This window comes from Garra rufa, chromosome 6 (genome assembly GCF_049309525.1).
Source record: "Garra rufa chromosome 6, GarRuf1.0, whole genome shotgun sequence".
Taxonomy (NCBI): domain Eukaryota; kingdom Metazoa; phylum Chordata; class Actinopteri; order Cypriniformes; family Cyprinidae; genus Garra; species Garra rufa.
Genome location: NC_133366.1, coordinates 42,557,078 through 42,578,150, shown reverse-complemented (window position 1 = coordinate 42,578,150; position 21,073 = coordinate 42,557,078). Strand labels below are relative to the sequence as shown.

The 21,073-nt window shown below is 35.7% G+C and overlaps 1 protein-coding gene across 1 annotated transcript in view; it reads left to right on the top strand.

Annotated features, from left to right (window-relative positions):
* ank2a (ankyrin 2a, neuronal) overlaps window positions 1-21,073 on the top strand; it is a 58,906-nt gene that overhangs the window by 18,662 nt on the left and 19,171 nt on the right. The window contains exons 9-37 of the mRNA XM_073843253.1: window positions 1,042-1,140; window positions 1,390-1,488; window positions 1,676-1,873; window positions 1,957-2,055; window positions 2,731-2,829; window positions 4,343-4,441; window positions 4,550-4,747; window positions 4,850-4,948; window positions 5,040-5,138; window positions 5,234-5,431; window positions 6,456-6,554; window positions 6,662-6,760; window positions 7,500-7,598; window positions 7,679-7,777; window positions 7,872-7,944; window positions 9,217-9,340; window positions 9,571-9,655; window positions 10,447-10,544; window positions 12,467-12,502; window positions 13,714-13,938; window positions 14,458-14,556; window positions 14,925-15,079; window positions 16,614-16,825; window positions 17,165-17,357; window positions 17,447-17,543; window positions 17,949-18,177; window positions 18,254-18,379; window positions 18,565-18,687; window positions 19,387-19,419. Coding sequence (XP_073699354.1) covers window positions 1,042-1,140; window positions 1,390-1,488; window positions 1,676-1,873; window positions 1,957-2,055; window positions 2,731-2,829; window positions 4,343-4,441; window positions 4,550-4,747; window positions 4,850-4,948; window positions 5,040-5,138; window positions 5,234-5,431; window positions 6,456-6,554; window positions 6,662-6,760; window positions 7,500-7,598; window positions 7,679-7,777; window positions 7,872-7,944; window positions 9,217-9,340; window positions 9,571-9,655; window positions 10,447-10,544; window positions 12,467-12,502; window positions 13,714-13,938; window positions 14,458-14,556; window positions 14,925-15,079; window positions 16,614-16,825; window positions 17,165-17,357; window positions 17,447-17,543; window positions 17,949-18,177; window positions 18,254-18,379; window positions 18,565-18,687; window positions 19,387-19,419 — 3,591 coding nt within the window. The remainder of the gene's footprint in view (window positions 1-1,041; window positions 1,141-1,389; window positions 1,489-1,675; window positions 1,874-1,956; window positions 2,056-2,730; window positions 2,830-4,342; window positions 4,442-4,549; window positions 4,748-4,849; window positions 4,949-5,039; window positions 5,139-5,233; window positions 5,432-6,455; window positions 6,555-6,661; window positions 6,761-7,499; window positions 7,599-7,678; window positions 7,778-7,871; window positions 7,945-9,216; window positions 9,341-9,570; window positions 9,656-10,446; window positions 10,545-12,466; window positions 12,503-13,713; window positions 13,939-14,457; window positions 14,557-14,924; window positions 15,080-16,613; window positions 16,826-17,164; window positions 17,358-17,446; window positions 17,544-17,948; window positions 18,178-18,253; window positions 18,380-18,564; window positions 18,688-19,386; window positions 19,420-21,073) is intronic.

The window sequence follows — 21,073 nt, the reverse complement described above, 5'->3', positions numbered from 1 at the left end:
CTCAAAATTGTAACTTTATTTCTCAGAATTGGTGTATCACAATTCTGACTTTATAACACACAATTGCAAGTTTATATCTCACAATACTTTTTTATTTAGTGGCGGAAACGGGCTTACATAGCGTCAGCTGTCAAAACAAGTTTTTTTGCTGCTTGCTATTGCAAATTGATGTGTTTTACCATATTATTTTAATGTAGGCCTATTATCTTAATTATGCACACTGGTTTAGTGCAAACAGTTTTAACATTTACTGCACATTGTTATTCTTTTAGTTATTTCCCTATAGCTTCTAATGAACAGGAAGTCTCTCGCCCATATTACTTGCGTGTTGAAGAATAAGGTGGATATTTGGAGAGCCTCTTGCGTTATATGGGAGCTCGACATGTTTTAAATAAACTTTCGAGTTTATGGTATGATCTCAAAACTCTGTCGCAATGAAAACAATGATGCTAATTATGCAATTTTGCACAGATGAGCTTCTCTACTACTTATTGGGAAACTGCTTTTAAACCATGTCTAGGCCTATGTATTATACGGGATGTCCCGTATAGATTTGATACGAGAAGCATCTACCTTTAAATACGGGACGGGTAGCAACCCTAAGAATTTAAATGCTTATAGGTCATCCTGCAACCCTTGGAAGTTTATGCCCTCTTGTGGGCTTCGACGCTGTGAGAACCACTAAATCAATGATTTCTGTACGGAACAGACTGATATTTACTGTAAGCTGTTATTCACTCAAGTCACACATTTATCATTTTAGCGTAAACTGCAGGATTTTTTTTTTTTGTGCATTCTTCTTGTATTAATTTCTCAAATTAAAACTCTGTTAGAGTGAATAGATTATCATATGGTATGATGTACAATTGTATCAGGATTCATATATATTAAGCAAATACTTGCAGTTGCTAGTTCCTCTTTACTTTCCCCTGATTTTAGAAGGCACTCTGTTGCTTTAATGGTTCATTCAGTTAGCCTACTGGTTTTTTTTTTCAAGTATGAAAATACAAATTGTGCTAAAGGATGTATTGTTTTGTTTAGAATGGTATAACCCCACTTCATGTGGCCTCCAAACGAGGAAATACAAACATGATTGCTCTGCTGTTGGACAGAGGGTCTCAGATTGACGCCAAAACCAGGGTGAGTATTAACAGTACAGTCCAAATTCAGTAAAACAAGCGCCCTCTAGCGCCTGTACTGCTAATAGCAGTTCAGAGAAATGCACTTGAATATATGAAATTAATAATAAAAAAGCTTTTTGTGAACCATGCATCATTATTGCTAAATAAGATCTTATTTTTGCATCCTGTTTTGAAAAACTTTTCCTGAATAGTTTGTAATGTGTTATATATGCTGTTTGTCTGTATTTATCTTCTCTCTGTTGAACAGGATGGACTGACACCACTCCACTGTGCAGCTAGAAGTGGACATGACACTGCAGTGGAAATACTCCTAGAAAAAGGAGCTCCCATACTGGCACGGACCAAGGTATATGGAACTAAGTTGTTCCATTTATGTTTGTATTTTTTAATTAGTCTCCTATACTTTACAAGGCTGCATTTATCTGTGACTTTTAAGTATAAGAATGCAGTAAACAGTAATATTATTATGACTTTTTGATCTAAAACTGATCTGTCTTTAACTTCTCTCTTTCTCTGTATGTCAACACACACAGAACGGCCTGTCCCCGGTGCACATGTCTGCTCAGGGTGATCACGTCGATTGTGTGAAACACCTGCTGCAACACAAGGCACCGGTTGATGATGTCACACTGGACTACCTGACCGCCCTTCATGTTGCCGCCCACTGTGGTCACTACAGAGTCACGAAATTACTGCTGGATAAGAAAGCGAATCCTAATGCCAGAGCACTGGTACTTCTTTGTCTTTGAAAAAAGTGAAATAAATGTGTGCCAGTGTTAATAATCATTACTGATGTATTTATTGTGTCTGTCAGAATGGCTTCACTCCTCTGCATATTGCCTGCAAAAAGAACAGAGTGAAAGTCATGGAGCTGCTGGTTAAATACGGAGCCTCAATTCAAGCTATCACTGAGGTAAGAGTCTTAGTAGTCTGTGACATATCTAACCCTGGACCACAAAACCAGTCATAAGGGTCATTTTTTTTTTAATTGAGATGTATACATTGTCTGAAAGCTGAATAAATAAGCTTTTCATTAATGTATAGTTTGATACTAGTTTGATACAAGATACAACTATTTAAAAATCTGGAATCTGAGGGTGCAAAAAATCTAAATATTGAAAAAATCGCCTATAAAGTTATCTAGATAAAGTTCTTAGCAATGCATATCGCTAATCAAAAATTAAGTTTTGATATATTAATGGTAGGAACTGTACCAAATATATCCATGGACGATGATCTTTACCTAATATCCTAATGATTTTTGGTATAAGAGAAAAATGTATAATTTTGACCCATACAATGTATTTTTGGCTATTGCTACAGGTATACCCATGCTACTTAAGACTGTTTTGTGGTCCAGGGTCACATATGTCAAATTATTTTTTTTAAATATTTGAAAAAATAAAAAAAAATCACTGAGAACCATGTATACGCTGGTTTTCTTTGGAATATATGTAATGCACATGTAATCAGAATGCAGTATACATATAAACAGAACTTACAGAATCTAAAGTCAGATTTGATTAATTCAGATTGATGAAAATTGGTGCATGTAAACATAACTACTCTCTTTTCTTTTTCTTCCTAGTCCGGCCTGACCCCAATCCATGTTGCAGCATTTATGGGGCACCTCAATATCGTTCTCCTGCTGCTACAGAATGGAGCCTCACCTGATGTCTGTAATATTGTGAGTACACAGTCATGATTTGTACCACATTTGAAGGGACATTGGATGCCCATTTTCCACAAATTAGTATGATTCTTTAGCATCTTCATGAAGTGTCAGCAACATACTTTGGTTAAAATTTGTGTAATTTTTTTGTGTAGAACAACACCCTTTTCATCTTGTCAAAAACAGCTCTGTTCACAGCGACCTGTTTCGGCGCATGTTTCTTTAAATCAGAATGAGCTACTGCTCACTCCACCCTTCTCTTCCATCTGGTGTGTATTTGGTGTGGCATTACCATTATAAACAAAACTAATCTGCTGCAGCCTTAGTGGTTCTCATGATGTAAGTAAATTAAGACTCTTATGTACACTTTTACATCTAACTACAAAACACCTGCATTGCTTACAAGACGTTGTCGTTACAGCTGCTCAGGTGAGGAGAATATGGCAGACAGTGTACAACTGGCTAATACAGTACAGTCTGTCACCAGTTGTAGGCGGGGCCTGAGCCGTATGATGTCACACTGCTCAGAAAATCAAAATATCTTGATAATTGAGATGGTTTCTTTTTAAAACAACTATTACTATATTATTCTAGACTAAATATACAATGCTTTGCAAAAGTATTCATACCCACTGATCTGGGCTTTATGGTGGTGTGGCAAGACTCAATCCACATGAGACACATGAAACCACACTTGTATTTTGCAAAAAAGCACCTAAAGGACCCTCAGACTGTGAGAAACAAGATTCTGTGGTCTGATGAACCTCAATTCCAAGCATTATGTTTGAAGGAAACCAGGCACTGTTCATCACCAGCAGAATACTGTCCAAAAAGGAAAGTGTGCTGGTAGTAGCCTCATGCTGTGGGGCTGTTTTTAAGTGCCAGGGACTGAGGGACCTTAATGAAAACCCAGTCCTGAGGATTCACAACCTCAGGCTGGGTGGAAGGTTCATCTTCCAACAGGGCATTGACCCTAAGCACACAGCACACTGCAAAAAATGCTTTTCTTACTTAGATTTTTTGTCTTGTTTCCAGCCAAAATATCTAAACATTCTTAAATCAAGAAGCATTTTCTAGACGAGTAAAAATTATTGTCTTGTTTTCAAAAAAAAACTTGTCAAAATTAAGTGTGTTTTTGCTTGAAACAAGCAAAATAAGCTGCCAATGGGGTAAGAAAAAAATATATATTTTTTCTTACCCCATTGGCAGATTATTTTGCTTGTTCTAAGCAAAAAATGACTTAATTTATGAAGTTATGAAGTTGTGACAATTCTGCTTTGTCATTAAGGTGCATGGAGTATAGATCGGTGTGGGAAAAAGTAATTGAAAATAGTTTAACATAAGGCAGCAACATAAAACGTGAAAAGGAGTATGAATACTTTTGCAAGGCAGTGTACATTGCACATCCCTGCTTTGATGGCTTACTTACCTCATGCTCTGCCACATTTTAATGCTGTCAGTTTTTCTACTCAAAGTCAAAAAGGCCTAGCAATGCATTTCATGTTGTACTGATTGTGTGTGTCCTCAGCGTGGTGAAACGGCATTGCACATGGCTGCAAGGGCAGGACAAATGGAGGTGGTGCGATGTTTGCTAAGGAACGGCGCTTTGGTGGATGCTGTGGCCAGAGTCAGTTGATAAAAAACACCTACTGAATAAAACAAAAATACAGACTACAAATAGAGCTTTAAATATACCATATCTGAATTTCTTTCCCTCTTTCTCTCTTGCCTCCAGGAGGACCAGACACCCCTTCACATTGCGTCTCGTCTGGGTCAGACAGAGATTGTGCAGTTGTTACTGCAGCACATGGCTCACCCTGACGCTTCCACCACTAATGGATACACACCTCTGCACATCTCCGCCCGTGAAGGTCAGGTGGAGACGGCTGCGGTGTTACTGGAAGCCGGAGCATCTCACTCACTCGCCACCAAGGTAGGACTAGATATGAGCTCTCGTTCAAATATTATTGCAATAACTAGGTAGAGTATGAATTCATCTATAATGAGCTAAAAACAAACATCCTTATCATAACAGAAAGGCTTCACTCCTCTACATGTTGCTGCTAAATATGGAAGCCTGGATGTGGCGAAACTCCTCCTACAGCGGAGAGCACTTCTTGATGATGCTGGAAAGGTAAAAGTCAAAGCTTTAATCACCTACTCATTAAAAATTTGTTTGTAAACATATGTTCATATATCTTTCTGTCTTTGGCTTTCTGAACCAGTACGGTCTCACACCACTGCATGTAGCTGCTCACTATGATAACCAGCAGGTGGCAATGATGCTCTTGGATAAAGGGGCCTCACCTCATGCTGCTGCTAAGGTGCAAATCCTAAAATTATTGCAAGATGGCTCTGCATCTAGTAACGCAACAAAAAAGTATAACCTGTGGTTTTGTGTTACTTTCTTCCTGTACAGAATGGTTATACACCTCTCCACATTGCAGCAAAGAAGAACCAGACTCAGATTGGCTCTGCACTGCTTCAGTATGGAGCAGAGACCAATGCACTGACCAAACAAGGAGTGAGTCCTTTACACCTGGCGTCTCAGGAGGGGAACACAGAGATGGTGTCCCTGCTGCTGGAGAGGGGTGCACATGTCAATGCTGCCACCAAGGTAAGATCTAAATCAGGATGCATACAGTATGTATCCTTAGCATTAGACTATTAGCTATTGCTCATAAATAAACATATTTTTGACATCCAAAATGACTATTACAAATATCAGCCAAACCCTTTAGATGCTAAATATTTACCTTAAGTACCTCCTAAGAATTAAAGTTGATTTTTCAATACTTGATTGATACTCTCACGTCAGTTAAAGGTTGTATCAGCGATTTCTAGTCTAAAACATAAAGTGTCAATTTCAGCTCACCTTTCTTCACGATCCGCTCGCTGCCTGCCCCATAAATTGTCTGTGAAAAAAACGTGACTCTCTGGTCAGCCTAGGGTCCGAGATATGCCAAAAAAACAATCGGCGCTATCAACTATTCCACAGATAAACAAACAGTGTTCCAACCAATCAGCGTCAGGGGTTTGGTGTTGTGGACTTTCCTACTGGTACAGGGATGTGAGGGAGGCGGAGCGAAAGTCCACAACACCAAACCCCTGACGCTGATTGGTTGGAACACTGTTTGTTTATGTATGGAAAGGTTGGTAGTGCCGATTGTTTTTTTGGCATATCTAGGCTGACCAGAGAGACGCGTTTTTTTCACAGACAATTTATGTGGCAGGCAGCGAGCGGATCGTGCTGAAAGGTCAGCTGAATTTGACACTTTATGTTTCAGGCTAGAAATCGCTGATACAACCTTTAATGATGGTATGACATACAAGTACACTACCAGTTAAACGTTTTTGAATTGTAAGATGTCTCTTCTGCTCACCAAGCCTGCATTTATGTGATATAGCAAAAACAGCTAAATTTTGAAATATTTTTACTATTTAAAATAACTGTTTTCTATTTGAATATATTTAAAAATGTAATTTATTCCTGATTTCAAAGCTGAATTGTTAGCTAATATTTCTTTGCCACAAACAAAGAAATATTGGACTGTAGAATTCAGCAAGTGACCAAGCAGAAATAAGTATTTCAGAGGGTTGGTGCATAATTTTTTTCTTCTTCTTATTGTTTTTTTCTTCAGAGTGGTCTTTCTCCTCTTCACCTCACTGCTCAGGAGGACAGAGTGCAAGCGGCTGAAATACTGGTCAAACACGATACAAACATAGACCAGCAGACCAAAGTAAGTTGAACCATAGTTTATATATTACCATGATTCTGTCTAATTAATTTTAATAACATTTTTGATGTTACACTTAAGCTAATGTGAAATTTGGTTGTTTCTTCTAGTTTGGCTACACTCCTCTTATTGTTGCCTGTCACTACGGAAATGTCAAAATGGTTAATTTCCTTTTGCAAAATGGCGCTAATGTCAATGCAAAAACTAAGGTAAGAGTTTATTAGGGTTTACAAAATTTTATTATATAAATTATATTTTTTGACTATGTGACGTGATAACCCAATGAATGATACCTTGATAAACTATTAATTGATCTATTTTGTAATTATGAGCTATGTGCTAATGAGCTACCATGCATTTTGAGTTTGTGACTGAGAAATATCGCTGAGGTCTATGACTAATTTTGTGCAATTATGCCTTGCAAATATTTTCCTTGCAAAAGTATTCATACCTCTTCATTTTTCCACATTTTGTTACGTTGCTGCCTTATGTTAAAATGCTTTAAATTACTTTTTCCCCACATTAATCTACACCCTATACACCATAATGGCAAAGCACAAAACAGGTTTTTAACATCTGTGCAAATTTATTAAACATTAAAAACTTAAATGATTCCATTGCATAAGTATTCATACCATCAATCCAATATCAGTTGAAATTTAGCTCAGGAGCATATCCTGGTCAAACTGAGCAATTGATGGAGAAGGGCACTTGGCTAGAGTGGTGACCAAGAACCTGATGGTCACTCTAGCTGAGCTCCATGATCGTATATGCAGATGGGAAAAACTTACAGAAGGACAAACATCACTGCAACACTCTACCGATCTGGTCTTTATGAGAAGAATAACTATCAGAATAACGTTATTTAAATTTTTTTGCATTGCATTCTGATTATCATTGTAATAATTATGAGCTGTTTACTAAATTGAAGTTTTTTGTTTGTTTCAGAATGGTTACACACCACTTCACCAAGCTGCTCAGCAAGGAAATACACACATTATCAATGTCCTTCTGCAGCATGGAGCCAAGCCTAATGCTGTCACCATGGTGAGCGACACACTCGTACTCAAAGAAATTATATTAACTCTGTATCTTACTCGTCTAACCTCACACTCTTTCTCCATCAGAACGGAAACACAGCACTCTCTATTGCTAAGCGTCTGGGGTACATCTCAGTGGTGGACACTCTAAAAGTTGTTACTGAGGAAATAATCACAACAACAACCGTATGTATCTATTCCTTTACATATTAAGAATATTTGATGCATTCATAAACCATACAAGAGTATATGTTGAACGCCTTTTGTTAAACTATTGTAGACGGTGACAGAGAAACACAAACTGAATGTTCCAGAGACAATGACAGAAGTTTTGGATGTTTCTGATGAGGAGGGTAAGATACTGTTTTGTTACCAACATTTATTATCCATAATCAGGATTTCATATATTTGTATAAAAGCTGCTGTGCCTCTGTAGCCCAACATCAGATGGAGGAGGAGCTTTTTACAGAAGTCTCTATGGAGATTGAAGGTATACAGGGCATAGATAGAGAGTGAACCGAACTGACGAAATTTACTAACTTTATACTTACTAAATTTACAAAATCTGTTCAGTTCGTTCTGTATCTATTCAAATGCGTGGATTGCAATTTATGTGCTAACTGGAACGGGCATGATTATCATGTGTAGAAAACTAAACTGTGGAAAACTAACTTTGTTTTCAGTGATTTGTGCTAATCTGGGGATTTTTTTAAATCATAAAAATGAGAATCTGTCGTTCACTGTGCATTTTTGTATTAATAATACCAACATAATGAGTTAGCGGCACTTGTTATGGTTAATATATTATTGCAGTGCTGTTATTATGGTATTCTAATTTATTTGTATTAATTTTAGCTTTATTATGGTCTATTTAAATATGTTTACTGTCACGTTGTCTCAAACCTGCATGTTTAAAATAAATGCTATTTGTGACCCTGGACCACAGAACCTTAAGTTGCACAGATATATTTGTAGCAATAGCCAAAAATACATTGTCTGGGTAAAAATGATCAATTTTTCTGAAATGCCAAAAATCATTAGGCTATTAAGTAAAGATCATGTTGCATGAAGATATTTTGTAAATTTCTGACCTATATCAAAATTAGGTTTTGATTAGTAATATGCATTGCTAAGAACTTCATTTGGACAACTTTACATTTTTATTTGCACCCTCAGATTCCAGATTTCTAACAAACCATACATCAGTGGAAAGTTTATTTATTCAACTTTTGTGGTCCATGGTCACATTTGGTCTGCAATGAAAGAAGTATTTGCATTTATACTGGGTCAGAAAATGAGAGGGTATATAATACATTGTCCAACAACACAGGTGCAAAATAGGTGTAGACATGCTTTTTTGTAAAAATTCTGAAATTAAGCACTCATCCTCATTTCATTCCAAGACCTTCATTCATCTTCAGAACACAAATTAAGATATTTTTGAAACCTGAAAGTACTGATTGACGGAAGACTGACACGGACGAGAAGAAATTGTTAAATAAAGTAGTGAATCCGTCCCTAAGTCAATGAATAGTTGACCAACGGTAGTTTGATCAACGAGAAGTTTATTACTCTGTCAGACTGACAGTGTCAATCAATCAATCAATCAATGTGTGTATGAGCAGGTGAGGACACAATGACAGGCGATGGAGGAGAGTACCTGAGAGCAGAGGACCTGAGAGAGCTTGGTGATGACTCTTTACCTGGACACTACCTAGATGGCATGAGCTACACCCACAACCTAGACCGGTAAAAAAAATAAATTAAAAAAATGTACACACAGACAAACCAATATTTTAATATTTCATAGACAAGTTAAGCTGTGCTAAACAGACTATCCAGACTCTCATTATTGTTTGTGCCAGAGGTTATACTTTAGCTTTAAACATTTCTTGCCAGTTTTGGGAATTTATCTCTCACGAGTATAACAAATGCACATACATAATGGTGCCTTACTCGCACGTTTGCATTCCCTTTAGATCCCATGAGACCCCTAGTCATCTTGCTTACAGGGGTGAAGGAATGCTGATTGAGGATATCATCGCCAACCACCAGATTAATAAGGTGAACTATGAACCATTATATCATATATATACAGTTGAGGTCAAAAGTTTACATCCTCCTTTCAGAACCATGCATTAAGATCCAGGGGGTGAAACTTTTTGAAAAATTAACTTTAGTTTCCTGGGAAACATGTAAGTATCTTCTGTAGCCTCTGAAGGGCAGCACTAAATGAAAAAAATATGATATTTAAGCAAAATAATAAAAAATGTACATATCTCCATTCTGTTCAAAACTTTTCACCCCCCGGCTCTTAATGCATGTTTTTTTCCTTCTGAAGCATCAGTGAGCATTTGAACTTTTTGTAATATTTGCATATCAGTCCCTCCGTTGTCTTCAGTGTAAAAAGATGGATCTCAAAATAATGCAGCCATTATTGGAAAGGGTTCAAATACACAAAAAAGCTGGAAAACCAATTTTTCTGAAGAACAGCAGGCAGTTTAACTGTTCAGGACAAACAATGGACTCTTGAGCAACTATCACTAAACAAACAAACAAACAAAAAAACACAGCTGGACAACATTTGTATCAGTGTTGTTAACCATGGTTTACATTGAATTTAAAATCAGCTAATGAGCACTGTTAAAATCATAGCCATTCTAAATTCACTGCAAAACATGGCTTCACAGGGTTTATTGGGTTTATACAACTGTTATCCCATAAAAATATTTTTAGCCCACCCATTAAGTCAAAATTCACATCACTTTTGAAACACACAGATGCAGTGGCTTAGCAATACTGTTGTAATGAGGTCACAGGTTGTATTTTACAATGGCGTCTGATTTGTTTGTCAGGTATCTGCATTTTCTCGAGAGCATGAGAACTATCGACTGAGCTGGGGTGCTGAACATCTGGATAATGTGGTGCTGAGTAGCACTCTTCTTCAGTCAGGGTTAGTAGGGTTCACACACAGACACACACTATAATAGAAATGAACACACACACTTGCCTCCCTCCGTCGTACATCCTAGTACATACTAACAGTAGATGCCACTATTGAGGAACATGAATGATAGCTGCTCAATTTCCTTTCTTTCTTTCTTTCTTTCTTTCTTTCTTTCTTTCTTTCTTTCTTTCTTTCTTTCTTTCTTTCTTTCTCTTTCTTTCTTTCTTTCTTTCTTTCCTTCGTCCTTTCTTTTTCTTTGTTTCTCTCTTCCTTTCAATTTTTCCTGCTCTTTCGTCCTTTCTTTTCTGTCTTTCTTTGTTTTTTTTTCTTTTGTCCTTTCTTTTTTGTCTTTCTTTCTTTCACCCCTTCATTTCTTTCTTTCTTTAGTTTTTTTGTTCTTTTGTACTTTTTTATTTGTCTTTCTTTAGTTCTTTTCCATACTTTCGTCGTTTTTTTTCTTTCGTCCTTTCTTTTTTCGTTCTTTTGTTTTTTCTTGTTTTCTTTCGTCCTTTCTTTTTTCTTTCTTTTGTTTTTTTTTCTGTTCTTTCGTCCTGTCTTTGTCTTTGTTTCTTTCATCCTTTCCTTCTTTTTCCCTTTCTTTCTTTCTTTTGTTTCTTTCGTCCCTTCTTTCTTTTTTGTTCTTTCTTTCATTCTTTAGTTTTTTTCTTCTTTCGTCATTTTTAGTCTTCCTTTTTTTTCATCCTTTCTTTTTTGTATTATTTTTTCTCTGTTCTTTTGTCCTTTCTTTTTTGTCTTTCTTTCTTTCTTTAATTTTTTGTTCTTTTATCTTTGTCTATCTTTCTTTCGTTTTTTTCTGTTCTTTCGTCCTTTCTTTTTTCTTTCTTTCTTTCATTTTTTCTTGTTCTTTCGTCCTTTTTGTCTTTCTTTCATCGTTTCCTTCTTTTTCTCTTTCTTTCTTTCGTCCCTTCTTTCTTTCTTTTTTGTTCTTTCTTTCATTCTTTTGTTTTTTCTTCTTTCGTCATTTTTAGTCTTCCTTTCTTTTTTCTTTCATCCTTTCTTTTTTGTATTATTTTTTCTCTGTTCTTTTGTCCTTTCTTTTTTTGTCTTTCTTTCTTTAATTTTTTGTTCTTTTATCTTTGTCTATCTTTCTTTCGTTTTTTTTCTGTTCTTTCGTCCTTTCTTTTTTCTTTCTTTCGTTTTCTCTTGTTCTTTCGTCCTTTTTGTCTTTCTTTCTTTCATCCTTTCCTTCTTTTTCTCTTTCTTTCATTTTCTTTCTTTCGTTTCTTTTATCCCTTCTTTCATTTTTTGTTGTTTCTTTCATCCTTTCTTTTTTCTTTTTTTCTTGTTCTTTTGTCCTTTTTATCTTTCTTTCTTTTTTTTCTTTCATTCTTTCTTTGTTGTATTATTTTTTCTCTGTTCTTTTTTCCTTTCTTTTTTGTCTTTCTTTCTTTTGTTTTTTTGTCTTTGTCTATCTTTCTTTCGTTTTTCTGTTCTTTCGTCCTTTCTTTTTTTCTTACATCCTTTCTTTTTTCTTTCTTTCATTTTTTATTTCGTCCTTTCTTTCTTTCTTTCTTTCTTTCTTTCTTTCTTTCTTTCCTTCTTTTTCTTTCTTTTGTTTCTTTTTTACTTGTTTCTTTTTCTCTTTTTTCTTTCTTTCTTTCTTTCTCACACTCACATCATCTCCATAAATCACTCTGCCTCTCTTTCTTTTTTTGTCTTTTTTTTGTTTTTGTTCTTTAATTTTTTGCCTTCTTGCATCCATTTTTGTCTTTCTCTTTTTTCTTTTCTTTTTGTTCTTTTATCCTTTCTTTCTTTATTTCTTTTGTCTATTTGTCCTTTCTTTTTTCACTTTCTTTCATCCTTTTCTTTGTTTTCTTTCTTTCTTTCTTTCTTACACTCACATCATCTCCCTAAATCACTCGGCCTCTCTCTGCTATTCGTGATTGTGTATTTTGTTCTGCTTTTAGCCAATCTACCCCATGCCTTGACCATGACAACAGCAGGTGATCCTTCACTTCTCTTCCTTGTGCCCTTTTTCCTTCCTCTCTCCATCTACTTCTATTACATTACTGCATGTATATATAACAACTGACTGCTTTGAGCTTTTTAAATGAGCCTTTTTGTGCATATTAAAATTTGAATAAGCATGTTTTGATGAACACAGTGAGTCATATCTCAGTATTCATAGAGAACCCCATGAATAATATTCTGTATTATTCTGTATCTCTCACATGGGTGGTATGAAACTGGACACACTGTGTTTCTCAACTCCTACAGCATTTTCCCCAGTACCTCTTGAGCATGTTCAACGGTTATCATTCTTTATTATCTAATCTCTCCAGAGACTTATCTGTAGATTCTTTTGGAGACAATACATAACATAAAGCAGCACTTAAAATGACATAATTATCTACCATTCAAAGGTTTGAGGTCAGTAAGATTTTTAAAAGTAAGAAATTGATACTTTTATTCAGCAGGAATGCATTCAATTGATCAAAAGTCATTGTGAAATGACTATTCATTCAGTCCAATAAAGAAATGTATGATGGTTTCCATAAAAAAAAATACTGTGTGCCAAAACTGTCTTTAACATTGATAATAATAAAACTGTTTCTGAAGCACAAAATTAGCATATTAAAATGATTTCTGAAGGATCATGTAATGCTGAAGACTGCTAAAAATTCAGCTGTATCAGCACAGAAATAAAATACATTTTAAAATAATATATACAAATAGAAATTATTTTAAATTGTAATACATTTTACAATACAAATTTTACAATATTACAATTTTTACTGTATTTTTTTAATATTTCAAACTAAATCTTACCGACCCCAAATTTTGGAATGGTAGTGTACAACACAATTTTATAATAAAATCGGTGTTCAGGGTTCAGAAACTAATCCCATCAATCACAGAAGAAAACTATTGGAACTCAAAATATTTCTGGTAAAGTGTCTCATTTCAAGTGGCACCAAAGGTAATTGCAAAATTCATAATTGTTTACAAACTTATGGAAGCCCACAGAGCCTATAAAATAAGTTCAAGAAAATAGACAGAAGAATAATATTGCATGCATATGTGGTTTCTGTAAGTTTAGAAACAATAATGTAATGTATTTATTGCAGTATTTAATACTGTATCAGTGTAGTTTTAATGAATTTAAAACATTATGTAGTGTGTTTCACTGTCACTTGCTGTTTTATGAAAACAGCTTCCTGGTCAGTTTCATGGTGGATGCACGTGGCGGAGCCATGCGTGGCTGTCGTCACAATGGACTACGCATTATTGTGCCACCTAGAAAGTGCTCGGCACCTACACGGGTCACATGCCGTCTGGTGAAGAGGCACAGACTGGCCTCTATGCCCCCTATGGTGGAGGGAGAGGGGCTTGCAGGCAAGATCATTGAAGTTGGACCCACCGGAGCCCAGTTTCTTGGGTAAGGGAGTGTCTAATGGGGTTTAAAATTGAAAATGTATGCTCTATCACCATGAACATCTTTGTCTATCTTTGTGTGTATGATGCAGTTATATGTTCTCTATTTTGTCTTGTCTTAATGGACAAAACAGCGCAATATGTCAACATGTTTGATGTGTCCTAACCAGGAGCGATGTTATAAGTTTTCAGCGACAATCAGTTTGTTTATGCTGAAACATCTCATGTAATATAATCTCAGCCGACAGAATGATGTTTGAGCAATTATTTAAATAAAACTAGATTTTAGGTGAAGTCGACACTGCAGAAATAGAAACCAAGCGATCAATAAAATGTTGCAACTGGTTAGGACAAAAACCCGTGGAAGAGTTTTTAATGTTTGTCTCACCTGTTTAGGACACTTGTCATCTCTAGTTTGGAGGAATGACAGCAATGTTCCTCTAAACTAATATTTGAGTTTAGTAAATCAGGTTTACAGTGTGCCTTGTTTTTTACATCTTTTTAATGGCTGCGATCGGAACAGTAAACTCCACCTCCCAACAGCCCCTCCTCCTCTTAATGAGGGTGAAAGTCTTGTCAGCAGAATTCTGCAGCTGGGTCCACCCGGCACCAAATTCCTCGGGTAGGAGAGATCCTAATGCCAAATATCCTCTGGATACCGGTCACATACCCCCCTAATTCTTTTAAATACACCTTCATCTTTTTTTATAATTTTTTGAGTTTGTTTTTATCATTCCGAAATAGATTTACCTTCTCCTCTCTTGTTGACTTTTGGATATCGTTTGATTTTAAATTTGTTATTTTTTTGTATTGGTCATTGGTCTGTGTATGTTGTATACTGCATTACCCATGATTTTGTTTACACTCTTTTTCTTGGTGCATGCCTGTGTTTATGTCTTCCACAGATGCAATATCTGTTTCTGAACAACCCTTACTTTGACAACTCCAAAGCCATACATTTCCCTACAATAACACCCTGTATTTTTTTAGGCCTGTGATAGTGGAGATCCCCCACTTTGCTGCATTGCGTGGGACAGAGAGGGAGTTAGTGATTCTACGCAGTGAGACGGGAGAGAGCTGGAGAGAACATCACTGTGAGCATACAGAAGAGGAGCTGAATCAGATACTCAATGGCATGGACGAGGGTGAGTGAGTCCTGAATACACACCTTAACACACCTTGAAATTGACAGTGGTGTGCCAGTTGAACTGTAATCTGGTTTATAATGCTCTGAGCTGACCCCATATACACTACCATTCAAATGTTTAGGGTCAGTCATGTTTTTATATATATTTTTGAAAGACATCTCTTATGCTCACCAAGATTAAAACAGCAATATTATGAAATATTACAATTTAAAATAGCTGTTTTCTATTTGAATACATTTTAAATGTAATTTATTCCTGTGATGTCAAAGCTGAATTTTCTGCAGCCTTTAATCCTTTAGAAACCATTCAGATATGCTGATTAAGTTTTTAAGATCAAAGTTTAAAGCAGCTGTACTACTTACTATTTTTGTGGAAATCGTGATATGTTGTATTTTTTAGCATTGTCAGTTTAGCAGAAATTTCAAAAGAACATCCTATCCTTGCTGAATAAAAGTTTTTTCTCCAAAACGTTTGAGAATAGGTCTGTGCTTAGTTAAAAAGTTTGGTTGGGTACAAAATAGCATCTTTAAAGGGAACCCCGGGTATTAAGACTTGTATGGCTTAATATAACATAAATTATGTCTCTTACTGAAATATGTAGTAGAAAACCCATGAAAGATTTACAATATTTAAAACGTTCACATTATTTTATACATATTTTGGACTATGGGGTGGGGGGGTGCTATTATTTCAATGATGTAAAATGGCTACACTCGGTAAGCCACTGGTGCTACCTGTTGCTAACACAACTCTGAAAATAAAATACTGATAACGATGCCACGATGCCAGCTTTTGGTTGTGATTTTTAGTCAAAGAGCAACAAGAGAAGTGATGTAAGTCATCACTGCTTTCCTATTGATAAGAATCTGCAAAAAGAATGAGAAGATGCCTGTGGACAAATAAAACCTTCTAAAGACCTGTGTCTTTGTTCTCTCCACTTTAGCCCTGATACCTCTGAGGCTTTTAGTAGACCACAGTTACTGAAAGAGCTTACAAATGGCAGAGACAAGAAACGCTAGATGCCATCCTGACAGGATGTAAAAATGGCAACGCTTGTCATGATGCCACAGCCTCTGAAGGAGTTTCTTAGCGTTTAGACTCCTTGTGGGGAAAATTAATGGTACAGCATTTGGTTTAAACTTATGCTTATATCCATCGCCACCTGTAAGCTCTTTTAGTAGCTGCGGTCATCATTTCAGCATTTCATTATCTAAGTTGCATATTCCAAGTTGTTTTTCAGTAAAAATAGCAACAGGTAACACTGTTTTTCACATTTCAACTCAACCATTTCACATCATAATGGCGCCCCCCATAGTCCAAAATATGTATAAAATGATGTTTTTTTTTCTTTCTTTTTTAATAATGTAAATCTTTCATAGGTTTCCTACTACATACTGTATTTCAGTAGAAGACATCATTTATGTTATATTAAGCCATATAGTTGTTAATACCCAGGTTTCCCTAAAAAAAATCAAGTAGAGCTGTTAATTCTTTGGTCATTTGGAACAACTGGATTTGTGATTTTCACTAGAATTGGACCCTCCTGAGGAGCTGGAGAAAAAGCGAATCTGCCGCATCATCACACGGGATTTCCCACAATACTTTGCAGTGGTGTCCCGCATTAAGCAGGACAGTCATCTGATTGGTCCAGAGGGTGGGGTGTTAAGCAGCACACTTGTTCCACAGGTCCAGTCTGTGTTCCCAGAGGGAGCATTGACTAAACGTATACGTGTTGGCCTACAGGTAATCCACTATGCAAAGCAATGTTGATCATTGACCTTTTAATGTTTAATAGGGTTCGTACAGATACTACAGAGACTTTTTTAAGGACTTTTCAAGCACTACTTTTTTTATTTTTAAGGTCTTTAATCAGGTTTGAAAGTGAAAAAAGTAAAAAAAATAAAATAAAAAAAACAACTTGAGAAACCACTCCGAAGTCCCGATCTAAATCAAATGGTTTGCAGTTTGCGTTCCTAGGTTCCAATCTAAAGATTCGCAAACCCGCTTCAAAGTTACGTTTTAAATTAAATCATTCACGATCCACGCTCCTGCCACTTACATTTCAATCTGATCCTTTATTAGGCCCAGCCCATTGGTGAGGATCTGGTGAGGAAGATCCTGGGTAATAAGGCTACATTTAGCCCAATTGTTACTTTGGAGCCCAGAAGACGCAAATTTCACAAGCCCATTACGATGACTATTCCTGTTCCTAAAAGCCCAACCAGTGATGGAACAAACAGTACACCCACTCTACGACTGCTATGTAGCATTACTGGTGAGAATAAAGAGTAAAACAAATCTTTTGGAAGTAAATGCCTTTATAAGAAAGTGTAGTGAATAGTTCTAATCATTTTCTTTTTCTAGGTGGGACGACTCCAGCACAATGGGAGGACATAACTGGATCGACACCACTAACATTCATCAACCAGTGTGTTTCATTTACCACTAATGTATCAGCAAGGTAAGTTCAGACGCAGTGACAAATGTGACCCTGGACCACAACACCAGACTTAAATAGCATGGGTATTTTTGTTGCAATAGACAAAAATACATTGTATGGGACAAAATCATTAGGATATTATGTAAAGATCATGTTCCATGAAGAGATTTTGTAAATTTCTACCGTAAATATATCAAAACTTAATTTTTGTTTAGTAACAAGTATTGTTATTTTCTCAATATTTAGATTTTTCCACTCTCAGATTCCAGATTTTTAAATCTCAGTCAAATATTTTCCTATCCTAACAAACCATACATTAAAATTTCATAAAAATTACTCTTTATGACTGCTTTTGTAGTCCAGGGTCACAAATCTTTGTTGACTTCTTTTCTTCAACAAATCGTTAAATACATGATTTCCTCCCAGGTTCTGGCTTATAGATTGCCGTCAGATCCAGGAGTCTGTGAACTTCTCCAGTCAGCTGTATCGTGAGATCATTTGTGTTCCCTATATGGCCAAGTTTGTCATTTTCGCCAAGACGTTGGACCCTATAGAAGCACGACTGCGCTGCTTCTGTATGACGGATGATAAGATGGATAAAACTCTGGAGCAGCAGGAGAACTTTACTGAAGTAGCCCGTAGTCGAGATGTTGAGGTAAGTGTGATTTAAATAGTCTTGCTAGTGCATTTGGGATGAACTTTTATACATGGAGGTATGTTTATCTCTACAGGTACTAGAAGGAAAACCGATCTTTGCAGACTGCTTTGGAAATTTGGTCCCACTGACCAAAAGTGGACAGCACCATGTGTTCAGCTTCTATGCCTTTAAGGAGAACCGTCTTTCTCTCTTTATCAAAGTAAGTTATTATTTGTTGCACTGTTCATAGTAGATAACTACTGTGTGTAGGAAAAGGCATTGAGTTTCAGATATTTAAACAAGTGTGTTACAGTATGCCACTAGTTTAACTGTTTGATGCCAAAGTATTGTGCAGCTATCACTTGGTGGTTGTGAGCAAAGTTACAGACTGGATGTTTTCAACAGATTCGTGACAGCACCCAAGAACCATGTGGCAGGTTGTCTTTTACAAAAGAGGCAAGAACATATCGCAGTCTAAACCACAATGCAATATGCAACCTGAACATCTGCCTACCTGTTTACTCAAAGGTAAGAGAAACACTTCACTGAGATATTACCTTACAACCACATATACTGTAAATATGCATATATACACAGATACACTACCAGTCAAAAGATTTTGAACAGTAAGATTTTAATGTTTTTCACAGAAGTCTCTTCTGCTCACCAAGCCTGCATTTATTTGATCAGAGGTACAGAAAAGACAGAAAAATTTTGAAATATATTTTACTATTTAAAATAACTGTTTTCTATTTGAATAGATATTTAAAATGTAATTTATTATGTGAATTTAAAGCTGAATTTTCAGCTTCATTACTCCATTCACATGATCCTTCAGAAATCATTCTAATATTCTGATTTGCTGCTCAAACATATTTATTATTTTGATGTTGAAAACAGCTGAGTAGAATTTTGTCAGGTTTATTTGATGAATAGATAGTTCAGAAGAACTTTTTAGCATTTTGTAACATTATACATGTCTTTATCATCACTTTTGATCAGTTTAAACCATACTTGCTAAATAAAAGTCTTCCCCCCAAAAAATAAAATTATATACTAACTCTATTTTTGATTTAAAAAAATGCAGGCTTGGTGAGGGGAAGAGAATTCTTTAAAAAAACATTAAAAATCTTACTGTTCAACAACAACAAAAAGCCAAAGCCTTTTATCAAAATATATTTAGTTTCACAAAATTGTGATAGTTGATTTTTTACTCTTCTATTTAAGGACTCTGATTCTGATCAAGACGCAGATGAGGAGGTAAAAAGATATTTTACAAATTTAAAAAATATAAATATAATAATATTTTTGTATTTTCCATTCTATTAACTTTCTCTGTTTCAATCTAATTTCTTTAGAGTGAGAAGACACATGATAAATGTAAGCAATTTTTATTTATAAAAAAAAAAAAAAAATATATATATATATATATATATATATATATATATATATATATATATACACTGCTTCTCCCACTCTGTTTAACCTCCATAACTCTTATAACTGTAGGTTACTAACATATTTGTACATTGATAAAGTATTAAAGAAAACATAATTATAAGTGATTTTATCAGAAATTGTATTTGTGGATCCCTGATTGCTGTGCTATGGCTGAACAACTTCCTTTCTTCCATTTTTATTTTTACGGTCTGCTGTTCTCATAAAACATTACATCCAATTCTATTCTCCCACAATGGTATCTTGCTTCTGGCATGATTGTTTCTAAAATGTTTAACGAGTTTAGAGTAAAATGTGTTACATGCCAAAAGAGATACTGGAAAACAAACCATTCTCCCTAAAAATAAAATCATTCTGACCAGGCACATATTATTTTGCCTGTGACAAAATCACTTAATTTGCTTGCCACAAATGTCACCTTTGCATGGATCATTTCCTTTGCATGGAAATAACTTGACTTACACATATTATATTATTGTATATGTATGTGTGTGAGTGTGTCTGCCTGAATGTGAGGATATCTATTTTGAAAATATGCATAATTTGTGTGACATTTCTTTATCCCTTTCACTCACATTCTTTGTTTGATTTGATTCACTTGTGTTTATTGTTTTCTTATCATTTACCTCAGTTTATAACAAATTCCCATATGTTAAACAACTCCATGTTTGTCTCAAAGATCTACATAACTAAAAAGCCATAGCATTTAATAATTTGAAGGTGTTTTATGGGAAAAGCCTCTGATTGTATCTCAGTGCTACTTAAGGGCATTGTTTTGAAATGCTATCTGTGTTTGTGTTGACATGAGCTCTTCATGTCGAGAACAATCTTGAGATGCCTCATTGGTACAGCTCCACTCTGTGTTATGATTACTTTCCCCATTTGTTCTTTGTGCACAGGTTTCTGTATTACTTATTACTTATCCTTTGTTTTTTCTTTATACTTTCCCTCTTGTGTAAGTGTATGAGTGGATACTTGAATCAATATAACATGTTTAAGCAAGTTATTTCCTGCCCATTTCCTGCCCTCACTCTGTAATTCTCTTGCTTTGCTTAACTGCTCCCATGCCTTCCCAAATCCTTCGGATCCAAATCTAGATAAATCTAGCGATGTTCTTCATGCTGTCAAGTAGTTTCCTCATCATTTGAACTGAAGACAGTTTGTATTTCTCCTGCCCTGACTGGTTTTCCAATGTCTTTTGTCCTCTTCATTTCTCCCTTTGTTCTTTACAAACTCTTTGTGCTGTTCACATGGAAGATTATGATGGATCTGAGTCAACCGAGCTTTCCATGCTGCAAATCATACATGATCCTGCCACACTCGCAAGTCCAGATCTGCTTTCAGAAGTGTCTGATATGAAGCAGGACCTGATTAAAGTGTCAGTCCTTCTGACCTCTCAGAAGTCTGAAAGATTGTGCCCCTCTGATCCCGGAGAGCGATCAGACAAAGCTGGGGA